The sequence below is a fragment of the Ixodes scapularis genome, unplaced genomic scaffold (genome assembly GCF_016920785.2).
Source record: "Ixodes scapularis isolate PalLabHiFi unplaced genomic scaffold, ASM1692078v2 PGA_scaffold3__209_contigs__length_174095766, whole genome shotgun sequence".
NCBI classification, from domain to species: Eukaryota; Metazoa; Arthropoda; class Arachnida; order Ixodida; family Ixodidae; genus Ixodes; species Ixodes scapularis.
In genome coordinates, this window is record NW_024609868.1 from 95,875,400 (window position 1) to 95,897,200 (window position 21,801).

A 21,801-nucleotide genomic window follows, 5' to 3' on the forward strand; every position below is an offset into this window, starting at 1 on the left:
TTGCTTTTGGCCATACAATGCAGGATACGGCTGAACTACTTGCTGATGCCTTCGCGACACCTATTTCACTACCTCCAGGTTACCAGGCTGGTAGGGAATCCAGTGCGAATAGTAGAAGCTGGCCTCATTTGCTCTCGATTCAGACTTCACCATCTCAAAGCTTGAGTTCGCATTCCGTCGGTGTCGACGCAAAAGTGCTCCAGGACCTGATGGGGTAACTTACCAGGCACTACGAAATCTTGACAGATTACAGTACTTGGCCATACTAGAGGCATTTAATGTTGTATGGCGCACAGCTAAGATTCCTGGAGCCTGGTTAGCGTCTACTGTTGTGCCTATACGCAAACCAGGAAAGCAAGCGCAATCACTTGACTCGTACCGTCCCATCTCGCTGACAAGCTGCGTAGGAAAGCTCATGGAGCGACTTGTGTTACGTAGGCTAACCTGGTATATGGAGACTACAGGTGCGCTGCCTGATGAACTTTGTGGATTTCACGCTAAACGCTGCACTGCCGATGCAATTGGCGATTTAGCATCCACTTTGGAGGAGGCACGAGCATTTCACCAGACAGTGTATTGTGTGTTCCTAAATATGCACAAGGCATTTGACGCTCTACCTGATGCAACAATTCTCCAGCGGCTACGACATTTCGCCATTACAGGAAGATTGTACAGCTACGTGTGCGCCTTCCTTACAGGAAGATCTTATTTTGTACGAGTTTCTGACGCCGTCAGCAGCAGTCGTTCGATGACACAAGGTGTTTCTCAGGGAAGTATTTTAAGTCCTTTCCTCTTTAACCTTGCTATGGCCGCCCTTCCGTTTTCTCTGAAGGCATTACCCAAGTCTCCTGCAACTCTGCACATTGCGATATACGCTGACGATGCAGCACTCTGGTGCGTCGGTCCTTCAAGGGCTTAAAAAAGTATCGGCTCACAGCTGCAAATAGCACTTGACGAGGTTGTGAAGACCACAGAAGACCTCGGGCTCACTCTTACTGTCACAAAAACAGCGTTTCTGTGCTACCGTCCAAACGAAACACCCAGCCGACCCGTAGCTAATGCTCTGAAGATAGGTAGCATCCCTCTTCAGCATGTTATGACTCAACGATACCTGGGCGTCCTGATCGATAGCAACGTGACCTGGCGCCCTGAAGCCAAGCGACTACTCATCCAGTGTCGTCAGCTGATGAGCGTTCTTCGCTGCTTCCGGCGAAAGAACTCAGGCCTCTCACCACAGGGCCTTCTAGCTCTGTACCAAGGACTCATCCTCTCAAGAGTACGCTGTACCACTTCTTAGCCTTGGCCGACCCGAAATACAGCAGTTGGAGCAATTTCATATATGCGCGCTGCGACTGTGCCTTGGGCTTCCACGATTCTCTGCAAATGTAGCGACGCTAGATGAGGCAAGGGAAAACCCGATCTCGCTTCACAAAACAAAAAGAGCAATGCGCCATCTAGTGCGACTCCAAGACGCCTTGTCGGCGACATCTCTTCTATCCAAACTCCGCTAACGGCCGCAATCCTGCCTTGGAACTGTCACAATAGAATTCGAGGACTACATCAGACCATCCAAAAGACGATTCTCACCGACGCCACCCCACACAACCTTACCACCGTTGAATGTGACCGAAACTTCACCTTTCTTCGAGCGAAAGTCATCTGTCGCTCCCATCGTAGCTCGTTCCCTCGATATGGATCACCTAGATAGATGGTATAATGGTTGGCTACATGACTTCACTGATGAGTCGACTAAGCCCGAAACAGCAACATCTACACCGGCATTTCTGACCCCGTCCATGGCGGTACAGCAAGCTGGTAGGCTTAACTTTCGTACAGCGTCAACTGCGGAACTAGTAGCTATCTGCAAGGCTCTGGAGGCGCTGCTTGTACTTGAGCCTCGAGCGGCATTTATACTAACAGATTACAGAAGTTCCCTTTGTCATCTTGAAAACCTGGAAGATGCTCCACCACTTGCAAAGGAAGCGTTCATGAAGCCGCAAAGTTGAAGCCAAGGGACAGAGGCTAGCATTTCAATGGATTTTATCTCACTGTGGCATCAAAGGCAACGAGCAGGTGGACTCTCTGGCCGCTAAGGCTCATGGCTAGGAGACCCCAGAATACTTCATCCCCCAATTCGGTGAAGCCAAAGGTCTTTTCCATCTGAACACAAGAATGGGACATCCTCATGACGGTGTCGCCTCTGGCAATGCTCCTCCTCCCCTACCGGAGTCGAAACTCAGCCGAAAGGAGTCTTGCCTTCTGCATCGCCTGAGAGCAGGCGGCCCTTTACGGCAAAAACGTTGCACAATATTTCACGCAAAAACAGTCCGAACTGCGACAGCTGCGGGACCCTATAGGACACCGAACACGTGCCATGGTGGTGTCCAAAATACGGCAGCGCTCGAACTATGTTTCACACTGCCCTGCAAACATCCCGCACGTCGGTGACAACGCCCAGCCAACTAATGATCCCGAACGGGGGCAAGCGCCTCGCAGAACACACCTTTCGAGCACTTTTAGAGTTCCTGGAAGCAAGTGGCCTAGCAACTCAGCTGTGACGACATTGCTTTCCGCCACAGAGCTGTGACGCCATTGCTTTCTGCCACAGTTTAGTACTTTTTGCTGCAGATATTTGTAAGAGTACCTGCATTTCTCTTCCAGTGTGAGCATGTGTAGTTTACAACGCGGATTAAACTATACGCCACCCGAATTTTATGCCTTTTGGTGTGACACTTCGTGCCTCAAAACCTTTTATCCGGTGTATCCTAACTCACACCGCACATTCTAAGCTTTTTTTTTTTTTAGCTTGGTTTCAGGCATCGCCCTCTCCCTCGAATTCTGCAACTAACTATTTGAATATCTTAATATGCCGCCACTATCAAAATCTACCTTCCCCTTTGTTGTATCGTTCGATGAAATGGGAGGCCGGGTACTCAAGGAGACATCGGAGACATCTTTATGTTCCAGAACCCAAGCATAGGTGTCACGTGATGCGCGTGGCATGAAACTATGTACAGGCAGTCACTCCAGGCAGCATCGGAACTACTCAGATTAATATATAGAAACCGAAACTAGGTTACAACAACTTCCTTCCGCTTAGGATTAGAATCACTCATGTCCAAATCGATCAGGCAGACACCTAGTCCTGGTACTACGCCTTAGTGCTACAGTGACATGAGTAGGCGACCCTTAGTAAGCTGGATGTGGTGATGTGTTACTGGCCACATCTGAACTCTGAGTGTCCGCATGACCGGCTTGAACCGTGGGGGGCTCACAAGGAGCAGAAGCATCACATACATCATCATCATGAGGCAATGACACGCGCCTCAAATGGCCTTTCAGAGCTGCATTCTTGAAACGACCGCCTCAGATGGTCAACATGCACAAAACGCACTTGTCCGTTCACCAACACCAGATCACCAAGTCATTAGAGACTTGACACTTTTGATTGTTTTTTGCCACCACTTCACAGTTTTTCCACGCACCGTTCTCACGAACACGCAGTCACCCACCGAGAACACTTTCGGTGCACACTTTCGCTTATCAGCGGCACACTTGGTTTTCTCAACCTTTTCCTGCATAGCCATTTTCATGTCTGGTTGTACAAGAGACAACCTCGTCCTTAGTTTCCTTCCCAAGTACAACTCAGCGGGATTTTTGTCTGTGAAGGTGTGCGGAGAAGTTCTATACGCAAAGAGGAAGTTGTCAACGCGATGTTGCACATACCTTTTCTGATTTGCTGCTGGTCCTCTAGAAGTTGTTTCAACAGTGATTTCTTTACTGTTTGAACAGCCCGATCTGCTGCGCCGTTTGATTTTAGATAATAAGGTAGGGTGAGGGTGTGCTTCACACCGTTGCTACGCAGAAAATCGGTGAACTCTTCTGAGCGAATTTGCGGTCCATTGTCAATGACAATCTCTACTGGTAGTCCGTGGGCTGCAAGCCATCCCCTGACTGTCTTGATGGTTTGCTGCGCGGTGGTTGATGTCATTATCTTAACTTCTAACCCCATTTAGAAAGAGTACGCCGCAAGCAACCAAGTCTTGCCTTCCTTCTCTGCAAAGTCTAAATGTACCATTTCCTACTTGTTAGTACCCCATCGCAATGGTTGCAGTGGGGCAGGCTGTCCAATCGACACAACGCTCTGGCGCACACCGCATCGCTTCGCTACATCTTCGAGAGCTTTGTCCATGCCTGGCCACCAGAACTTGGATTTAGCGACTGCTTTCATCTTTGTGATGCCCATGTGTTACTCATGCAACATGCGAAGCATGTGACCTTGGAGGGACTTTGGGACAATTAATCAAACCTTCGAACGAAAAATGGCTGATACTTATCAGATACCCTTTGAGGCCATCCTCGACAGGTCATTTCTCGTACAGCGCTCAAGACTTTGTCTTTTGTTGTCTCCCGTTCGACATCTTTCGAGGTTGCTGGACGTTCACTCGCAGGAGAGAAATAAAATATCTCATCTGAGTTGTCAGTCCTACTGGGCAGGGGTAGCCTTGACAGGCCATCAGCGTTATTGATGGTTTTCCCCGACCTGTAAACAATGCGGTAACTGTAGTCTGCCAGGAATGTCAGCCAGCGATGAATGCGGGCCACAGCCACTGCACTAGCGGGTCGCTTATTTTCAGAAAATACCGTCAACGGCTGGTGGTCCGTTACCACCTTGAAGGTGCGTCCATACAAGTACATCTGAAACTTTTTAACTCCAAACACAATTGCAAGCGCCTCTTTCTCGGTGTGGGCATAGTTACGCTCTGCAGGCGACATCGATCTAGATGCAAATGGAATTGGTTTTTTGACACCGTCCACTACGTGGGACAACACGCGCCAAGATAATACGCCGATGCGTCACATGCAAGTTGAATCTCTTTGTGCACATCATACAGCTCCAAGATCTGGCTCTCACAAAGAAGCTTTTTACACGCGTTAAACCTGTTAGCACATTGGCTTGACCATTCCCACTCATTGCTTTGTCGCCGAAGGGCTTGCATAGGCTCAAGCAAAGTAGCCAAATTTCGCAGATACCTGGCGTAATAGTTCACAAGGCCTAAAAATGCCTTAAGCTGGGTCAGGTTCGTTGGTTCGGGGGCTTTGAATCGCCTCCACGTTTTCTTCTGTTGGATGTAATCCTCTACTATCCAGCACGTGTCTTAAGTACTGTACTTGGATCTGAAGGATCTTGCATTTTCCAACATTCACTCGGATGCCGTGAGTGCTCAGATTCAGAAGCACCTGCTTTACGCGGGTGTAGCATTCTTTGCGGTCTTTGCCAGCAACGAGCACATCACCCAAGTAACATGCGGTGCCAGGTATACCTTGTAGGATCGGATCCATGACTCCCTGAAACATGGCGGGTGCCCTTGCTACCCCATACGGCAATCTCCGGAACCTGAACAGGCCCATGTTAGTGTTCACAGTTAGCAGCTCTCGCGCTTTCTTGTCGACTTTGAGTTGCAAGTATGCCTTGGAACGGTCTAGTACTGTGAAAACAGTGCCACCAACTAAGGGCGCAAAAATGTACTTAAGAACAGGCAATAGGTAGTGGTATACTGTACTTTTATGTTGGGGTTCACGGTCACTCGATAGTCACCACAAAGCGGAACAGCAGTGCTGTTTTAGAGCGCAGCTCTTAGGCGCCCGTTTCCGGCTTGAGCGGCGTCGGCGTCGCCGTCGCAGTCGGCGTAACCAAGGTCACCCCAAGGTCTCGTGACCCACCAAGGTAACCCCAAGGTCACGTGACCCCTCCCAAGGTCACCCCAAAGTCACGTGACACCCAGGTCACCCCAAGGTCACGTGACCCCCGAGGTCGCGTGACCCCTCTTAAGGTCACGTGACCCCCAAGTCACGTGACCCCTCCCAAGGCCACCTCAAGGTCACGTGACCCCCAAGGTGACCCCCACGTGACCCCACGTTACCCCCCCAAGGTCACGTGACCCCCCGAGGTTACGTGGCCCCCCTCACCGAGGTCACGTGACCCCCCCTCCCTTCCCGAAGTCACGCGACACCCCCCCCCCCCGAAGTCACGTGACCCCTTCCCCCCGAGGTCAGGTGACCCCCCGGAGCATATTAAAGAATGAGGGGAGGAGGAGGGGTCTACCCTCCCCTCAGTACCCTTCCCTCCTCCTCCTCAAGAGCTGCGTTCCGATTCGGCGTTACACGGAGTTGTAAGCGGCTTTCACTTTTTAGAACGCAGCTCTTATGGTACGTTTACACTTGCGGATCCGCCCAGCTTTTGCCGCTGGGGCGAAACGCTGGGCGGAAAACGCGGCGGCGAGCCGTATAGGTCCGGGATCTATTTCTGCCGCCGAACGAGGCGTTCCGCTGACCGGATGTGACATTCTTGCGCAGCGCGACGCTGCCTACGTCACGAGTGCGCGTTCTTCCGGGAGCAGCAACGCCCGGGAGAGAGAGCCGAGGCGGGAACTCTCGCGCCTTCTCGTCACATATGGCGAGACGTTACGGGAACTGCTGCCGCAGCCGGCGCTGCCGCCACTGCTCGAAGGCAATAGATGTAAACACAACCAGCTCGTCGCCGCCGCCGCCGGGAGCGGATCCGCTCCCGCGGCAGCGGATTTCTTCTCAGGTGTAAACGTACCATTAAGCGTCCGTTTCCGGCTTGAGCGGCGTCGGCGTCGCCGTCGCCGTCGGCGTAACCAAGGTTACCCCAAGGTCATGTGACCCCCCAAGGTCACCCCAAGGTCAAATGACCTCCAGGTCATTTGACCCCCCAAGGTCACGTTGTGGTGTGCGAGAATGGTGTGACGGTGGGGGTAGAGAAGAAAGAAGAAGCGGAAGAGAAGAAAGAAGAAGAGGACCAAAAAAAAGGGCCGGTTGGGCAGGCGGTGGAAGCCGACCTTCGGAAGCCTGAACAGACGCCGTCATCGGCCCTGGGTCTTTGCGAAGGGGTCCCGATCGACGTCGATCTCCATTCTTCCCCCGCGACGAGCAGACACAGAAGGAAGACGGCTGACTGTGAGTGATGCTGACGAACACTGACTGAGTCACCTACGTTGATCTCTGGATATCTACGGACTATGACACGTGTAGATAGTATTTTTTCTTCATTTATTCCAGTTTACTTTCTTATTTTTCCTACGTTTTCTTCCGGATTTCTTAATTTTATTCTAATTCTCAAAGTAAAACTTGTTCATATTCACAAGGTCTCCTGATTTGAAACGACCCTCTATAACATACACACACTCAGGTGTTGTGACGGATAGCAACGTCACAAATGGTGGCAGCGGTGGTTTATTCAAATAATTTCGACATCCTAAAGTGGTGGGAGCAACCCTCCTACTGGCGAGCCTTGTGAAAATGAATCAAGCAACCTCAGGCCCTGGACAAGGAAATGGGCAAGCAATGACAGGATCTCTGGGGGCAATTGTACTGGCACTGGGAGGAATGGTGCCCATATTTTCCGGGGATGGTAACGGAACCTCCGTAAACGATTTTATTTTAGTGCTCGAACAGGTCGCACAGATGGGTGGCTGGAACGACACGCAGAAAATAGGAATTGCCAAGTGCAAAATGTCAGGGAGGGCATACGAGTTCGCGTGGCATGAAGAGAGGATGAAATCCGTCGCATCATCATTCGTTTCAAACCGTTGCTCCTTGGACGATTCGATAGCGAATCACGAAGCGCTCGACTTGAGAAGTTTATGGGGGCTCGTCAACAAGCAGATGAGGATGTCAGAGCCTTTGCGACCCGTGTGCAAAGACTGGGGCAGCGAACTTTGGTCCTTTACGAAGGTGGACGGGCCAAACAGAAGGAGGACGTTGCTAGAGAATTGTTGGAAGATCAAATGCTCACGCAATATGTGCATGGCCTAAGAGATCCAGTGAGGCGGTTTGTTCTCTCTAGAGATCCTAAGTCCTCTGAGGAGGCTGTCAGCGTAGCACATAAGGAGGAGAGGAATGACCAACAGGTTACATCAAACCAAGCGGTACGGACAGTAGCTGCAAATGACTCTGAACTTAAAGAAGTGCGAAGCCGTCTTGAACGAATCGAAGCAATGCTGTAGGAAGGAACGGCAGCTCGGGAGACTAGGGACCAGAGTAGTTCGAACTACAAACAGAGATGTTACTCTCCCAGGTGTTTAAACTGTGGACAACTAGGCCACGTTGCACGAAATTGTCAGGTCTTGATGTTTCGAAGTGATGGAAACACGGGAAAAGGGCGGGGTCAAAGAAAAGATGGGCAAGTCACGGGGAGCCGTCAGGAAAACTAGAACGGCTCCTCTCAAATGACCCCATCGAGAAGGAAGCCGATACAAAAGCGGGGTTAGTTAGATTATCTGGTGAGAGCAGTCCAATGGTTTAGTGCCAAGTAGGAACAACAGTGGCCGAATTTATTATCGATACTGGATCTAAGGTAACGCACATGAAATAGTCTGTGTTACGAAATCTTAAGGGAGGTGCTCCTTTCAGCCTTTCAGAAGCGCATGCCCACACCGAACTGATTGGAATTACGGGGAAGCCATTGAAAACGAACGGTTGTTTTGACTTCCCTTTCAAGATAGGAACCACTACGTTTCAACATCCCTGTTTTGCATGCGCGGACGATGTTATGCTTCCAGTTGCTGGAATATTCGGCCAAGATGTTGTGCGAAAGTATGGCATAGATATTCTGGCATCGGAGGGTATCCTTAGGATAGGAGGGCAAAGCGTCCCTATTCTTAACTGGAGAAAAGACGACGATCACCCCGCACTATCTGATGTACCATCAACCGAAATTGTACGTTCTCCTGTATTTCTTGCGAGAGAATGTGTAATACCACCAATGTCGGAGACAATGGCACTTGCCAGAGTGAAGCATTTGATGCCGATTTCAGGAGATGGTGTTGTAAAGATGAGCGAAATAGGTATACACGGACTATTAGGAGCAGATGTGGCCGTTCGAATCAATAGCGATGGCGAGGTACCGGTGAGAATGGCCAACCTGACATTACAGGAACTTCGTGTAGCCAAGAATCAGCTAGTTGGAGATTTCATAAGTATTGTGAACGAAGGGTCGACTGGAGAGCCCGTTTTGCATTGCAGCGGACAGGCAAGAAAAGGGTGGCGTCCTACTGAGCAATTTGATCTTGACCACCTGCAAAAGAAAGAAAAAACGTCAGTCCTAGATCTTCTTACAAAGTACAAGAGCGCGTTCTCTCTTCATAAACTAGACCTTGGACGTTGCGATGTGATAAAGCACCGCGTGCCAACCTTAGTAGACGCACCTGTATACAGAAGAGCCTATAGAATCCCTTGTGCAAAGCGAGAAGATATGGAACAGCAGGTAAAAGAAATGCTGGAGAAGGACATAATTGAGCACTCCACATCCCCGTGGGGCGCTCCTGCTTTGTTGGTACAGAAGGCAGATGGGTGTTTCATGTTTGTGATCGACTACAGAGATTTGAACAAAGTGACTCGAGTTGATCCTTACCCACTGCCCATTATTGAGGAAACGCTTGCTCTCTTGGGGTCTGCACACTACTTCTCTGTCGTAGATATGGCCGCCGGTTACTGGCAAATAGAGATGGAACCGAGCGATAAAGAGAAGACCGCTTTCAATACACCAAGTGGGCACTATCAGTGGAAAAGGATGCCAATGGGATTGGTTAATAGCTCCGCCATTTTTCAGCGTACGGCGGATGCAATTTTGGCCGCCATTCTTGGGAAGACATGCTACGTCTGTCTAGATGACATCATCATTTTCAGCCAGAGCTTCGACCAACACCTTAAAGATATCGAGACTGTCCTGAGGAGACTACAAGCGGCAGGACTAAAATTAAAACCCTCAAAATGTCAATTTCTTAAACCTCGGACACATTTTGTCGAAAAACGGGGTTCGACCAGATCCAGAAAAGACGCAGTGTGTTAATGAATTTCCAAGACCAACAACAGTCAAAGAAGTTCGCCAATTTCTTGGTCTTATTGGATATTACAGGCGTCACATACCAGAGTTTGCCGAAAAAGCCAAACCTTTGATTGCGCTCACGTCAAAGAAGGTCACTTTCAGCTGGAGCACTGAAGCTGAAGCGGCTTTTTAGGTTCTGAAACATGAACTGACGCAAGCTCCTCTGTTGAGGTTCCCGGACTTTTCGAAACCATTTATTCTGATAACGGACGCTTCTCAAAGTGCACTGGGAGCCGTGTTGACGCAAGAGTTCGAAGGAAACGAGCACCCCATTGCATATGCAAGCAGGGAATTGGATTCGGCCGAACAAAATAAGCAGCAACGGACCAAGAATGTTTGGCGGTAGTCTGGGCAGTCAAGCAGTTCCGGTGTTACCTGTATGGAAGAAAGTTCAAGGTGTTAACCGACTGTCGTGCACTCAAATGGGTGATGAACGCCCGTGACCCCTGTTCTTGTTTATCACGCTGGAATTTACTGCTGCAAGAATATAACTTTGAAGTGGAGCATCGGGCTGGAAAAATGAATCAGAACGCGGACGCATTAGGCAGAGCTGTAGTCAGAGAAGTTATTCAATATGAACCACATTGTGATGTCGATCGTTTTATTGGTGCACAGCTAGTGGACCGAAAGTTAATCACGCTCATCTTCAAGTGGGAAGAGCAACCTGATAAGACATTCGGATACTATGTTATCGACTCTCGAGGCCTTCTTTGTCGGAGAGAGCAGACTACGTTGAAGCAAGAACGCCGTGTGAAGAACCGAATTGTTGTCCCCGAATTGCTTAAAAATTACATGATCCAACTATATCATGATACACCTTACTCTGGACACCGAGGGACGGGCAAGACAAGTGAAAGGTTCCGAGAAAAGTATTTCTGGCACGGAATGCAAAAGAAGGTACAGAACTATACTGTGCCCAGTGTGTGTCGTGCATACGTCACAAAGCGTATCACAACAGAAGGCGAGCCCCTCTGCAAGTATTCGAAGAGGTTGCACACCCATTTCAAAGGGCAGGAATAGATATTGTGGGGCCATTTCCAACTACGACGGAAGGAAATCGTTTTCTTCTGGTGTTTGTAGACCACCTTACCAAATATGCAGAAGTCGTCGCGATGCCAGACCAGACAGCCGAAACTGTTGCTAAAAAATTTGTGGAACTCGTAATCCTTCGCCATGGGGTGCCTCAGCAAATCTTGACAGATCAAGACCCTAATTTTACATCAAGATTGTTCCAGGATGTATTCACATTGCTAAGGATGCGGAAGCTACAAACAACAGCATATCATCCCCAGTGCCACGGAGCCGTAGAGCGACTTAACCAAACCTTGGCCTCAATGCTATCCCACTATGTGCGTGCTGACCAGAAAGACTGGGACCAATGGATTCCATATTGTATATTTGCATACAACACAGCCAAACATGAAAGTACAGATGAGACGCCTTTCTACTACTATACGGACGTAACGCTGATTTGCCGGATCTCTTATATGACCCACCCCTTAGCGAAAAGTCGTTCAAAATCAGTACACTCGAAGTGTACTGAAGTATACTAAAAGTATACTTTCAGTGCGGTCTTTGTACTGATTGTATACTTGAAGTATACTTCTAGTAAAAATGGTGCTGGACTGAAAGTATACTCGTCCGTACAAAACTAGTACATGTAGTAGAATCATAGTGCCCGCGGTAAAAAGTAGTTCAAAATCAGTATGCAGAAAGAGCACTTAAGTATACTAAAGGTCTACTTTAAGTGCTTGCAGTCGGTGTACTTAAAATATAATAACGGGTATATATATATATATATATATAGTGCGATTTTTAACATCAACACACTAAAAACGCGATAGATAGGCCGATGCCGTTTTCACAGAATATTTGTGGGGCTCGGCGGACATTAGATGAATAAATAAACGTCACAGCACGTTGCCTAATTAGCTTTTTTAATTGACAGTGTGATTGACCACGCTGAATTTTCAATTTTAAAGGGGCAATGAATAAACCCTAGCCCAACTGAAACAATTTGCGAAAAGGTGAGGAGTTCTGGGTTATTCATAGCTAAAACTCTGCCTTTCGTCGCCTGATTAAAAACAGCGCGCTGGACAGAGCGCAGGATGCTATTCTTACGTATTCCCTTCAATCAAACCGTTGGAAGTATGATGCTGGAGCACCACCAAAGGCACGCTGTGTGCAACTTCGTTCATGCTGAATGCGACAGCACTTTATGAGGGTTGTAACTTCACTAGAAAATTAAATAATGCATAGAACTTCAGTATGAGAAGTTCTCGCTAACACAAACAAACATGCCATCACCGATATGCCATGTCAAAACCGCTAAGTCACTCTCCACTTTGCCCGCCCCTGCCGCGTGTGGCTCTTGAATCGAGAGAAAAAAGTGCGAAATTCGATAAATAAACATCTAAAAGCCCCTTGCTGTTTCGTGAATAGTTTTGATTGTGTTAGGCTCTAATAACGACTGCCTCTAAAACAGCAATAATAAAAAAGTAAATTTACGGATTTTAATTACTTAAAAAAATGTTGCTACGGTTATTCACCCATGTAATGTCCCCCGAGTCGCACGACACACATGAAGAGTGCATCAACATGACAGTGAGCCCCCAATTTTCCTGAAACCAGTTGATAAAAAAATATCACCGGGTATAGCTGACATAACGTGACCAAGGGATGCTTCATTTCTCATTTCACTGCAGACCACGTGATCCAAAAGTTCCCCGGAGAAACGACCGGCACTGTCATAGCATACTTACGTCGCAAATGCAACATGGACTTAACGCCTAAAAAAAGCGCAAATAGAAAAATTAGCTACATTGTACGCCACGGAAAGTAGCGTTATCTAACTTGTCAATAATTATTTTAGCTAGTCATTTCCATAAATTTAGGAATTGAAAAGTCTACTTTTATTGCAAAGATAGCTTTTATTTTGCCTGAGTTGTATTTGTTACCTTTATTAAAGAATAAAAGTTTACTGTAAAAAAAACTGTTAGTACTATTCGGAAGCTAGGCGATCGAGGGCAATCGCACCTAGTGTCTAATGCTGATGATGAAAACGCATGCACATGACTTTGTTTTCAAAGTGCACCGCCACAAGCGTGCTGCCTCATAGGCTAGTAGACAAATTACGTTTGCAGGATATTCCGGTGTTTTTGTAATGCAGGTCTCAGCGCACTATACGCTGTTTCAGATATATGCATCCACAGCAATCAAAAGGACGAGAGGCAAAAGAAACCACGGCTAATAATGGGGACATAAGACGCTCCACCTTGCATAGTCGCATGCAGCGCAAGTCAACTTCTGAGCCGCGTAAGCGAAGTGATGTTATGAATGGAAGCTCGCTCTGAAATTGGCTGGAGAAATCAGCGCCTTCATGTAACAACCTCAAGCTTTCACCGAAAGTGTTTCATGTTGTAGATTTATCTTTCAGAACTCTAAGACATCTCAATTCACGTGAAAAGAGATTGACAATTGCAACAACGAACAACACCGTCGATCGAGAGTTCCACACTGTAAAAAATCGACGTAAATTTAACGTGTTTTTCCCTCGTCAAAGAAAAAAACGTGCACGCTCATTGTTTAAAAACATGAGGTTGCCCTCATTATTTATGTGCCGCGAGAGCCGATCCTTCCAGAAAAGCCAAAATCCCAGCGGTGCAAGCATGCGCTGATGAATCAAAATAGCCTTGGCGACAAGGGAGAAATTGCTTGAGATGGTTGCGGTTTTACACTGAAAAAGAAAACCGAAAGTTTAGATAAAATCTAAGATAGACTAAACGCTTTGACAATTTTTTACGAATTTAATAAAGTGACATTATTATTATTAATATATTGATTCGCTTAGTTTTGTCTTGAAAAACACAAAGAACAAAAACAAGAGACTTCTGAAAACTGCGCAAGACCATCGCTATTGCAATCAGCTTCCGTTCGGCCGCCGTTGGAGTTCCGGAGGCTTCGAGCATCGCTTCCTTTTTACGCTTTAGCCGTTTTAGCGGATATTTTACATAGCTTACTTACGAATTTCGTGTTCAATAATAGCAGTCGATTACTGAGATCTGTGAGACGCAGCGTCGGAAGTGGCGGACAGTCATGGCCGACTGGCGCAAGCGAAGGTGAGGAAGTTTTTTTTTTGTTTCTGCGAAGTGCGCTGCTGTTTCAAACTTTGTCTTGTACCGTGTGCTTGCTAAGCTATGCTTGACTCTCACTATGCTCTACCCGGTTTTATTTCGTTATTTGAGAACAGCGTATTTTCAAAATTTATGGCTGTCTCCGCAGTGTGAGAAAGATTCACGTGCGGCGGAACCGAAAGCCAGCCGCGGGCCTGTCCTGGGCGCCGTTCCTACGACGGTCGCCCGACGACGCTTTTGCGGAGCGTTCAAGTACAGTCTGACGGCAGTTCAAGCAATTACAGGTCATGCTAGTTCTGACGTGTGGTCCCAACAGTCTCTCGCCAACGATTTGTTTCATAAAGCGGGAGCGAGAAAAACGTTACAAGAGCGAGCAGCATGATTTCTTGCCCGTACTGATTGATGCCTGTGCCGTAAAGACGGGCGTTCTCTTTGCGTATGCCGAAGCGGCACGCTTTCCAAGTTTGCGATTGTGTGTTGTGAATAAAGTCAGTTTGGATGTCACGTTTTTTAGTGGCGGCGAAAGCCGCTACAAAAGGCAGAGCAGTTAGAAAAAGCGAAAGCATGAAAAAATGTTAAAAGGACCTGAATATTCGATGGAGTTTAAAGACTACCAACGTACCAACTCGCCCAATTATTCTTTGTCAAAGAATAATAGCCAATACTAATAAAGTAAATAAATGGCAACTTTTAATTGGTTAGAAATTTATAATTGATGCAGTACACCCCTACCCTGCTCTAGTGCTTTTATGATATCAGATAATGTGTAAATATATAGGATAGTTCATAGCAACCATTTATGTCCGACCCATTATATCGAATCTTTTCTCTAAAAGCTCGAAGGTATATATAGAAAAAGTGCTTATCATAAATTAAGCCGCACCACTGAATGTGTAATAGCGTAAGACTTGTATGTGTGTTCTCATCTGAAGAAAAAGAGGCATTAAAAAAAGGCCAATAATTTTGTTTGCTCTGTGTTAGAGCTTCTTTCAGGTACAGAAAAATATGGCTGTCCCTATCTAAAAAAGTCTAATTGACATTCCCCGCAGGGCTGCAGGCCTGACTCAGTTGGGCTAGCAGTTTGCAACCTATGGGAACCTGCAGGGACCTGCATCACACGAGTAAAAGTGACATCCGCCCACTGATCTCTATTATGGGTGGCTGGAAGATGCATCGACCAGACAGGTATGAAGCCACCGTAAGTAAGCGGCCTGTCCCGGTAGCGAGCGCTTGACAGGCTTTTCAACTCTCCTGAGTGCTGGTTCTAACAGCGTTCAGGGCGCTGGGTTTTTTCTTGTCATCCCAAGAGAGCCTGCTTGTTGCGGAGTAACAGTGCATCCGGACCCGAGAAGTCTCCTGGGAAGCCATTCGACGTGAACATTTTTAGATTCTATGTTATCAAAAAGTATCTCTTTGGTGTCCTTGTTTGTGGCTTCCAGGGCTGTTGCCACAGTGAAAATGCCCTCTCACGTGACGTCCTTATCTTCCATGGCAAGCAGACGGCAGCGAATGTGTTCGCTTCGGAGCCCGGCAATCAAGTGGTCTCGTAACGCCTCCTCCAGGAAAGTGCCGAAGGCGCAAATGGTTGCAAATGTCTTCAGAGCGATGACAAAGTCCGAGTTGCTTTCTTCGGGACCCTGGTCACGTCGATGAGATGGTAACGTACCGTGACGACCAATCGTTTTGGAGCGTAGTGCTTTTGTAGCACCACAACCGCCTCCTCATATCCGGTTTCCGTCGGCGTTTTCGGTAAATTTAACTGGCGCAGCAGAGCGTAGGCTTTCTCGCCGAGCACGGTAAGAAGAACGAGCAGCGTCTTGCCTTTGGCAACATCGTTCGCCACTGCATACAGCTCGAACCGCTCAAGATACACATCGATGTCACCTGAGTCTGGGCAGAACTCCGGAAGCTTCCCCACAGTAGTTGAAGCACTCGACGTCATCGTCTTCATTCCTATGATCCCATCTTCTCGTTGCCAAATGTTGTATCGTTCGATGAAATGGGAGGCTGGCTACTCAAGGGCAACGCTACTGGAGCAAGCTCAGTTTTACAGCTCCGCCTGCGACGTGGGCTCAGTGGCGGTCACGAGACCTAGCAGCGCTGCAGTCGAGTCTTGCTTCCGGATTGTATAGCCCGCCAAGTTTGAATAGTAATTCTTGAGCTTGGGCGAGTTGTTGATTCATATTAACACTTCACAGCGCAAGGAGACAGACGCGCACGAAAATAAATCTCAAACACTCAAAGAAAGAACACCCACGATGCGCTGACTCTGATCCCTGTGGTGTACTATGGTCTGTTCACACGATGCATCTTTTAGGCGCGCAACAGTTTCGCGACACTCAAGTTTCGCAAAATGTGCTCGTTCACACGTACCGCTTTACGTGCAACAACGATGACGTTTAGACTCGCGAAAATAGTTTGGGTGTTGACCATAAAGTGGCGCTTCAGTTGAAAGCCAACATCATCATCATTACCTTTAGCCATTCAGCCGTCGTGTTCTCCATCTTCCGCCACATTCTCAGAGTCAAAACGCAGTCGAGCTGGTGAACAATCATAATTAAGAAATAAAACCTTCATTTACCGACATTTACATAATTTACTCTTAAATTGGCATTTACTAGTTGTTGAACTGTCGTTTACTGCCATTTGCTTTATTTACTGTTGAATATGTATAATTTGGATGGAAATTGACAATGAAGATGACTGTTGTTGAAGTAAATGAGAGGCTGTACGCTGTGCTGGTTTTGAGACGGTACTGTGTACGTCCCTTTTTGTTTCCTTGTCTCAAGGTTTTATTTCTTAATTATGACTTAAAATAGACGCGAATTATCATCATCACCAATTACGTCTTCTTCCATCGCTGGATTTTTTTCCGATATGCTACTCACATTTCCTTCAGTGGTGCTTGACGTGCTTGCGGAAGCGCCGGCAGTATCCATCGTTCGTGGTTTCGTTGTTTTTTTTTTCGGATTTGGCTCGGCTACAACACCGGCAGTGAAGTGATCTTCTCAAACAGCTCGGTCCCCCCTCAAAGGCCACGTGAGAGCGTTTCTGAGCGGCCATTGGCGGCGCCCTCAGAGTGATTGACAGGACTCGGCAAAGTTTCAGCAAAAGCTCGCTCCAGAAGCGAGGTGTGCGCGCAACTTTTTTCAGATGCGCGCGTCCTTTTCGGACTCGTTCAGACGGCGCAACCATTTCTCAATACTACGTTTCGCGACACTAGATGCGCCAGAAAAATGCATCGTGTGAACGGGCCATTACACTTCACCTTTATCCTTTTTTTTTTTTTTTTGCTATTATACACATGGAAAAAAAGGAAGAAATGAGAAAGAAAAGGAAGGTCTCAACGCAGTGGTAGCAGAAGACGCGCGTGATAGGGAAGCAAGATCCGACTGCAGCGCCGCCAGTTCTCGTGGCCGCCACCTGGGCCACTCACCTCTGCAGGCGAGAATAGGAAGCTGTGAAACTGAGCTTGCTCCAGTAACGTTGCTCAAGGAGACATCGGAAACATCTTTAAGTTCCGGAATCCAAGCATACGTGTCACGCGATGCGCGTGGCATAAAACTATATACAGACAGTCGCACCTGGTAGTCAGCATGGGAACTACTCAGATTAATAGACAGAAATCGAAACTGGCTTACAGCACCCTTCTCCTCCCTCTTCTTTCACTCCTTTCTCCCCAGCCCGTGCGAGTCTTTCCCCAGTTATGGGTGGATAATATTTACGCGCGGGCTTTTCCCATTTTCACGAACAACAACACGCACGCAAAGGTATCTTTGACAGGCTTGTTATCTCCCGGTGCTTTTGAAGAAAACACGAGCTATTGCAAGCCTGCACATACATTCGCGCACGTGCTTCATTTGCTTGAGGCTTGTCGATGGTTGTTTTTATTGCTCCCTCTCATTTGACTTGGTCATGAGCTTAGCGATCCCGAAACTGCCCAGAGAGGCAGTGCAACCGGGAGCCCGCGCTCTTACACTTCAAGCATGCCCTGCAACGCGCACCAGGAGCAGTACACCGTGGCCGCGGTAACCAGAGGCAACGCTTTTGCGAGCGTTTGGGTGTGTTTGACTCAGTGTTGGCGGTAACGCGGTACAAGTCACCGCGTTACCGGTAACGCGTTACTTTTTTTGGTAACGTAGTAACGTTCTCGTTACTTTTCCAAAGAAGTAACGGGTAACGTACTTACGTTACTTATTTTGAGTAACGTGTAACGAAATTACGTTACGTTACTTTACTTCCTAAAACTTTAAAAAATTAAATTTTAATTTTTTTTGGTGTGTTTTTAAGTGTCTAGTCATAAATTCCTTAGTAAAAAAAATGGAAGCCGTTTACAACTCCCTGTAACACCGAATTGGAGCGCAGATCTTGAGGAGGAGGAGGGAAGGGTACTGAGGGTTACTTGTTCTCGGGGCGGGGGGGGGGGGGGGGTCATGTGACCTTGGGGGGTCACGTGACCCCCCAGAAAAATTTTTACGCTTCATTTAGCGGGGAATTTTTTCCGCTAGATTTAGCGGGGCATTTTTCCCGATAGATTTAGCGGAGAAATTTTTCCGCTAAATTTAGTGGAGAAATTTTTCCGCTAGATTTAGCGGAGAAATGTTTCTGCTAGATTTAGCGGGAAAATATTTCCGCTAGATTTAGCGGAGAATTTTTTCTGCTAAATCTAGCGGGGAAAATTTTTCCGCTTGATTTAGCGGGGAACTTTTTCCGCTAAATTTAGCGGGGAAATTTTTCCGCTAGATCTAGCGGGGAAATTTTTCCGCTAGATTTAGCGGGGAAATTTACCCATAATGCACCACGCGGTTACGCCGACGGCGACGGCGACGCCGACGCCGCTCAAGCCGGAAACGGGCCCCTAAGAGATGCGCTCTAAAAATGCCGCTGTCCTCCACGTTTCTTTGACGTCGCTGCTCGTCAGATTTGACGTCACACGCCACCTGTCACTGGTTTTCTCCCGCGGCTCATTGACCTCGACCCGCCGTCACCTCGGCTGGAAGGCCAAAGAGGTCCGGCTTCGGGTGGATTTGGGAGATTCATGCGTCGAAGCCTGCGTTTCGCTTCCCGCTGGGAAAGAGAATAACACCTTCGTGTCATTCCCTTCCCCGTTTGCCATGCTATAAATCAGCTTCATAAATACCTCCGCGTTTTTTCTTGTAACTATTTGGGTGAAACCCTAAAAAAGAGAGGGTAATTAAGTTTCCGCATGGACATATTTTAGCTATGGCGCTTACGCACATAGCAAACGTCGAAACAGCAAATGCTTTTGTTCGTGAATAAAAAGTAACGCAACAATAACGTGCGTTACTTTTTATCAGTAACGGTAACGGTAACGCGTTCCTCTTATTTTGAGGTAACGTAGGTCGGTAACGTGTTACCTTTATTTGCAAGTAACGAGTAACGTATTTAGTTACTTTTTTTCGGTAACGCATACAACATTGACTGCGTTGCGGCTGCGAAAAATCAGGATATCCTTGCGTCCTGTATCGCGCGCCACGCTACTCCTTGAATTGAATTCCATGCTTCATACAAAGCAAAGTTTTGCTGGAGACTTCTTTCCGTTTCTCGGCGCAGCGCGATCAAACGCGCTAACACGCAACTGTGGTTAAGGGCATTTAAACACCTTATTACGCATGTCATTTATTCTTACTGTTCGTCAAAATATTGTTTCGGCAGCACTTGCGAGCATCGATCTTTTCCACGTGACATCAAGGAACACGACCCCTCTCACTGATGTAACGCATAAAACCAAAATATTATTTATTAGGTACCCATCTATTTGTTTTTTTCTTTTCTCGTAAGCGCAGGCGCCACAGAGAGACAGGCAGCACGTACAATGAATGCCTGTGAGGCCCGGTTTAGTGATGATAATAATAATGGAGTGCGATGTAATTTGCGGCAGTGATAATCTACATTGAGGCATCACGAAGAATGGTCTAAGCTGATCGCAGGTATGTGCCAGCTTCGCGACAAATTTGAAGAACATCGGGTCGGTCACTAGTAAACCCGTTATATCTTTTTTTTTTTTTTTTTTTGCAACGTTGAAAATTGCAGACCAACGGGGAGCTATCAACTGTAATTCTGTTGTGTTTATCTTTAGGCATCGGGAAGTTAATCAACCCAGAGAGAGTCTGGTGTCTTCGTTGGAGACGAAATCCAGTGCAGTATATCGATTCAGGTTTTACGTATTTAACTTTCATCACGCAATAGTGTTCCATAACCGCACGCTGGTACGATGCTCACTCAGATTGAAACGGGCAAGGGTGGGAAAAAGATTGGGTTGTGTGAATCTTTATATATTTGAACGTGAGCGCATTGGTTTTTTGTTACAGTTTCTCAAGTCGACCCCCCCCCCCCCTTCTTGTCGTACTAGGCTCACAAATACTCGCTCTCCTGCAGCCCCGACCTTCCCCCTCCTCTCCCTCACTTCTTTCACTTTTCCTTTCCTTTCCCCTTTTCCTCATGGTCCACCGATATCGACGCCAACATCTAATAAAAAACGTCACATGTTGTTGAAAGTAGAAAGATGTCCGTTCTTGTCCGTCCTTTTTGGTTACTCTTTCTGTAACAAGTTATCAAAACCAACGCGCTCACGTTCAACTATGTCTTACTTTTGAGAGCCATGTGTTCGTCACGTACGGATGTGCCAAGCGTCGGGCCCTCGGAATTTGATTCTGTCACCTTCCTTCGAGCTTCAATATTCGTGTCAAAACTTCCTCCTTCGCCTACGCCTGAGAACCCTCGGTCCCTGCCTTCGCAAAACTATCACCCACCCTCCGATACATCAGGTGTTTGAATTCTCCTCGACGCGTTGGGCGGCGAACTACAGAGTGATGCAGATTGCACGAGAGGAGTTATCGCAGGAGATCCTGGTGATGCAGAGGTCCGTCCCATGCCTCCCCTACTGGAAAAACCAGCATGAGAATCAAACTGGCCAAGATGGTAACTAAGCTGGTCAATCTGGTCAATGTGGCAGTCAAACTGGCAATCAAGCTGGTTTAAGCTGGGCAAGCTAGAATTTAAGCTGGTCAGTCTGCTTTAAGTAAAAACCAGCATGGTCTAACTACAATATGGTTTTAGATTCAATATGGTGTAGCTGGGAACCAGTCTGGTCCTAATTGGTCAAACTGGTTTTCCATGGAGCCAATGTGGTCAAGCTGGGAGACAAGCTGGTCATACTGGGAGACAAGCTAGCGAATCTGGTCGAACTAATAATCCTGGTGGTCAAGCTGGTCATGCTGGGAGCGCGCACGCCAAGGTCGGCTAGAGATAGCCGAACTGGCATTGCTGGGAGCGCGCGCCAAGGTCGGCTTAGGCTGAAACGAGGCCACGTCCTGTTCTTTGTCCTCTCGTTTTTGGTAGACGACCGGGCGCGTCAGGCGCGCTGCAAGCTACCTTTGTGTGCGAGAAAATAGAGAGAGAGAGTGGTATGAACGTAGAATTTGAGACGCGTTTGGCTATCTTGGACAGATTTTCGAGGGGACGGCTGTGTGCGCGTTGTTTGGAGACTACTTGAACGACGGCGCAAGCGAAGCGGGTTTTGAGGAGACAGCGAGCGGCAGTCCGTTCAGTGCGGGAAGATGTCGGACGTCCCCATTGAGGCGTCGCTTCGTGTCTTCTAACGTTTGTGTGCTCGTGAATGACGGTGGCGCCGAGGAGTATCGCCAATGCCACGCAAGCCACACGGATTTCCTCGCCTCTGCCGACCACGCAAGTTGCCACTTCGCCCCCATCACTGGCGGGACCCAGGTTCGCCTC

The 21,801-nt window shown here is 47.7% G+C and overlaps 1 protein-coding gene across 1 annotated transcript in view; it reads left to right on the forward strand.

The window, feature by feature from the left end:
- LOC120844825 overlaps window positions 1-21,801 on the forward strand; it is a gene marked incomplete at its 3' end in the record, with an annotated part of 35,133 nt that overhangs the window by 11,455 nt on the left and 1,877 nt on the right. The window contains exon 3 of the mRNA XM_040216777.3: window positions 20,832-20,940. Within this exon, the coding sequence (XP_040072711.3) occupies window positions 20,832-20,940 (109 nt within the window). The remainder of the gene's footprint in view (window positions 1-20,831; window positions 20,941-21,801) is intronic.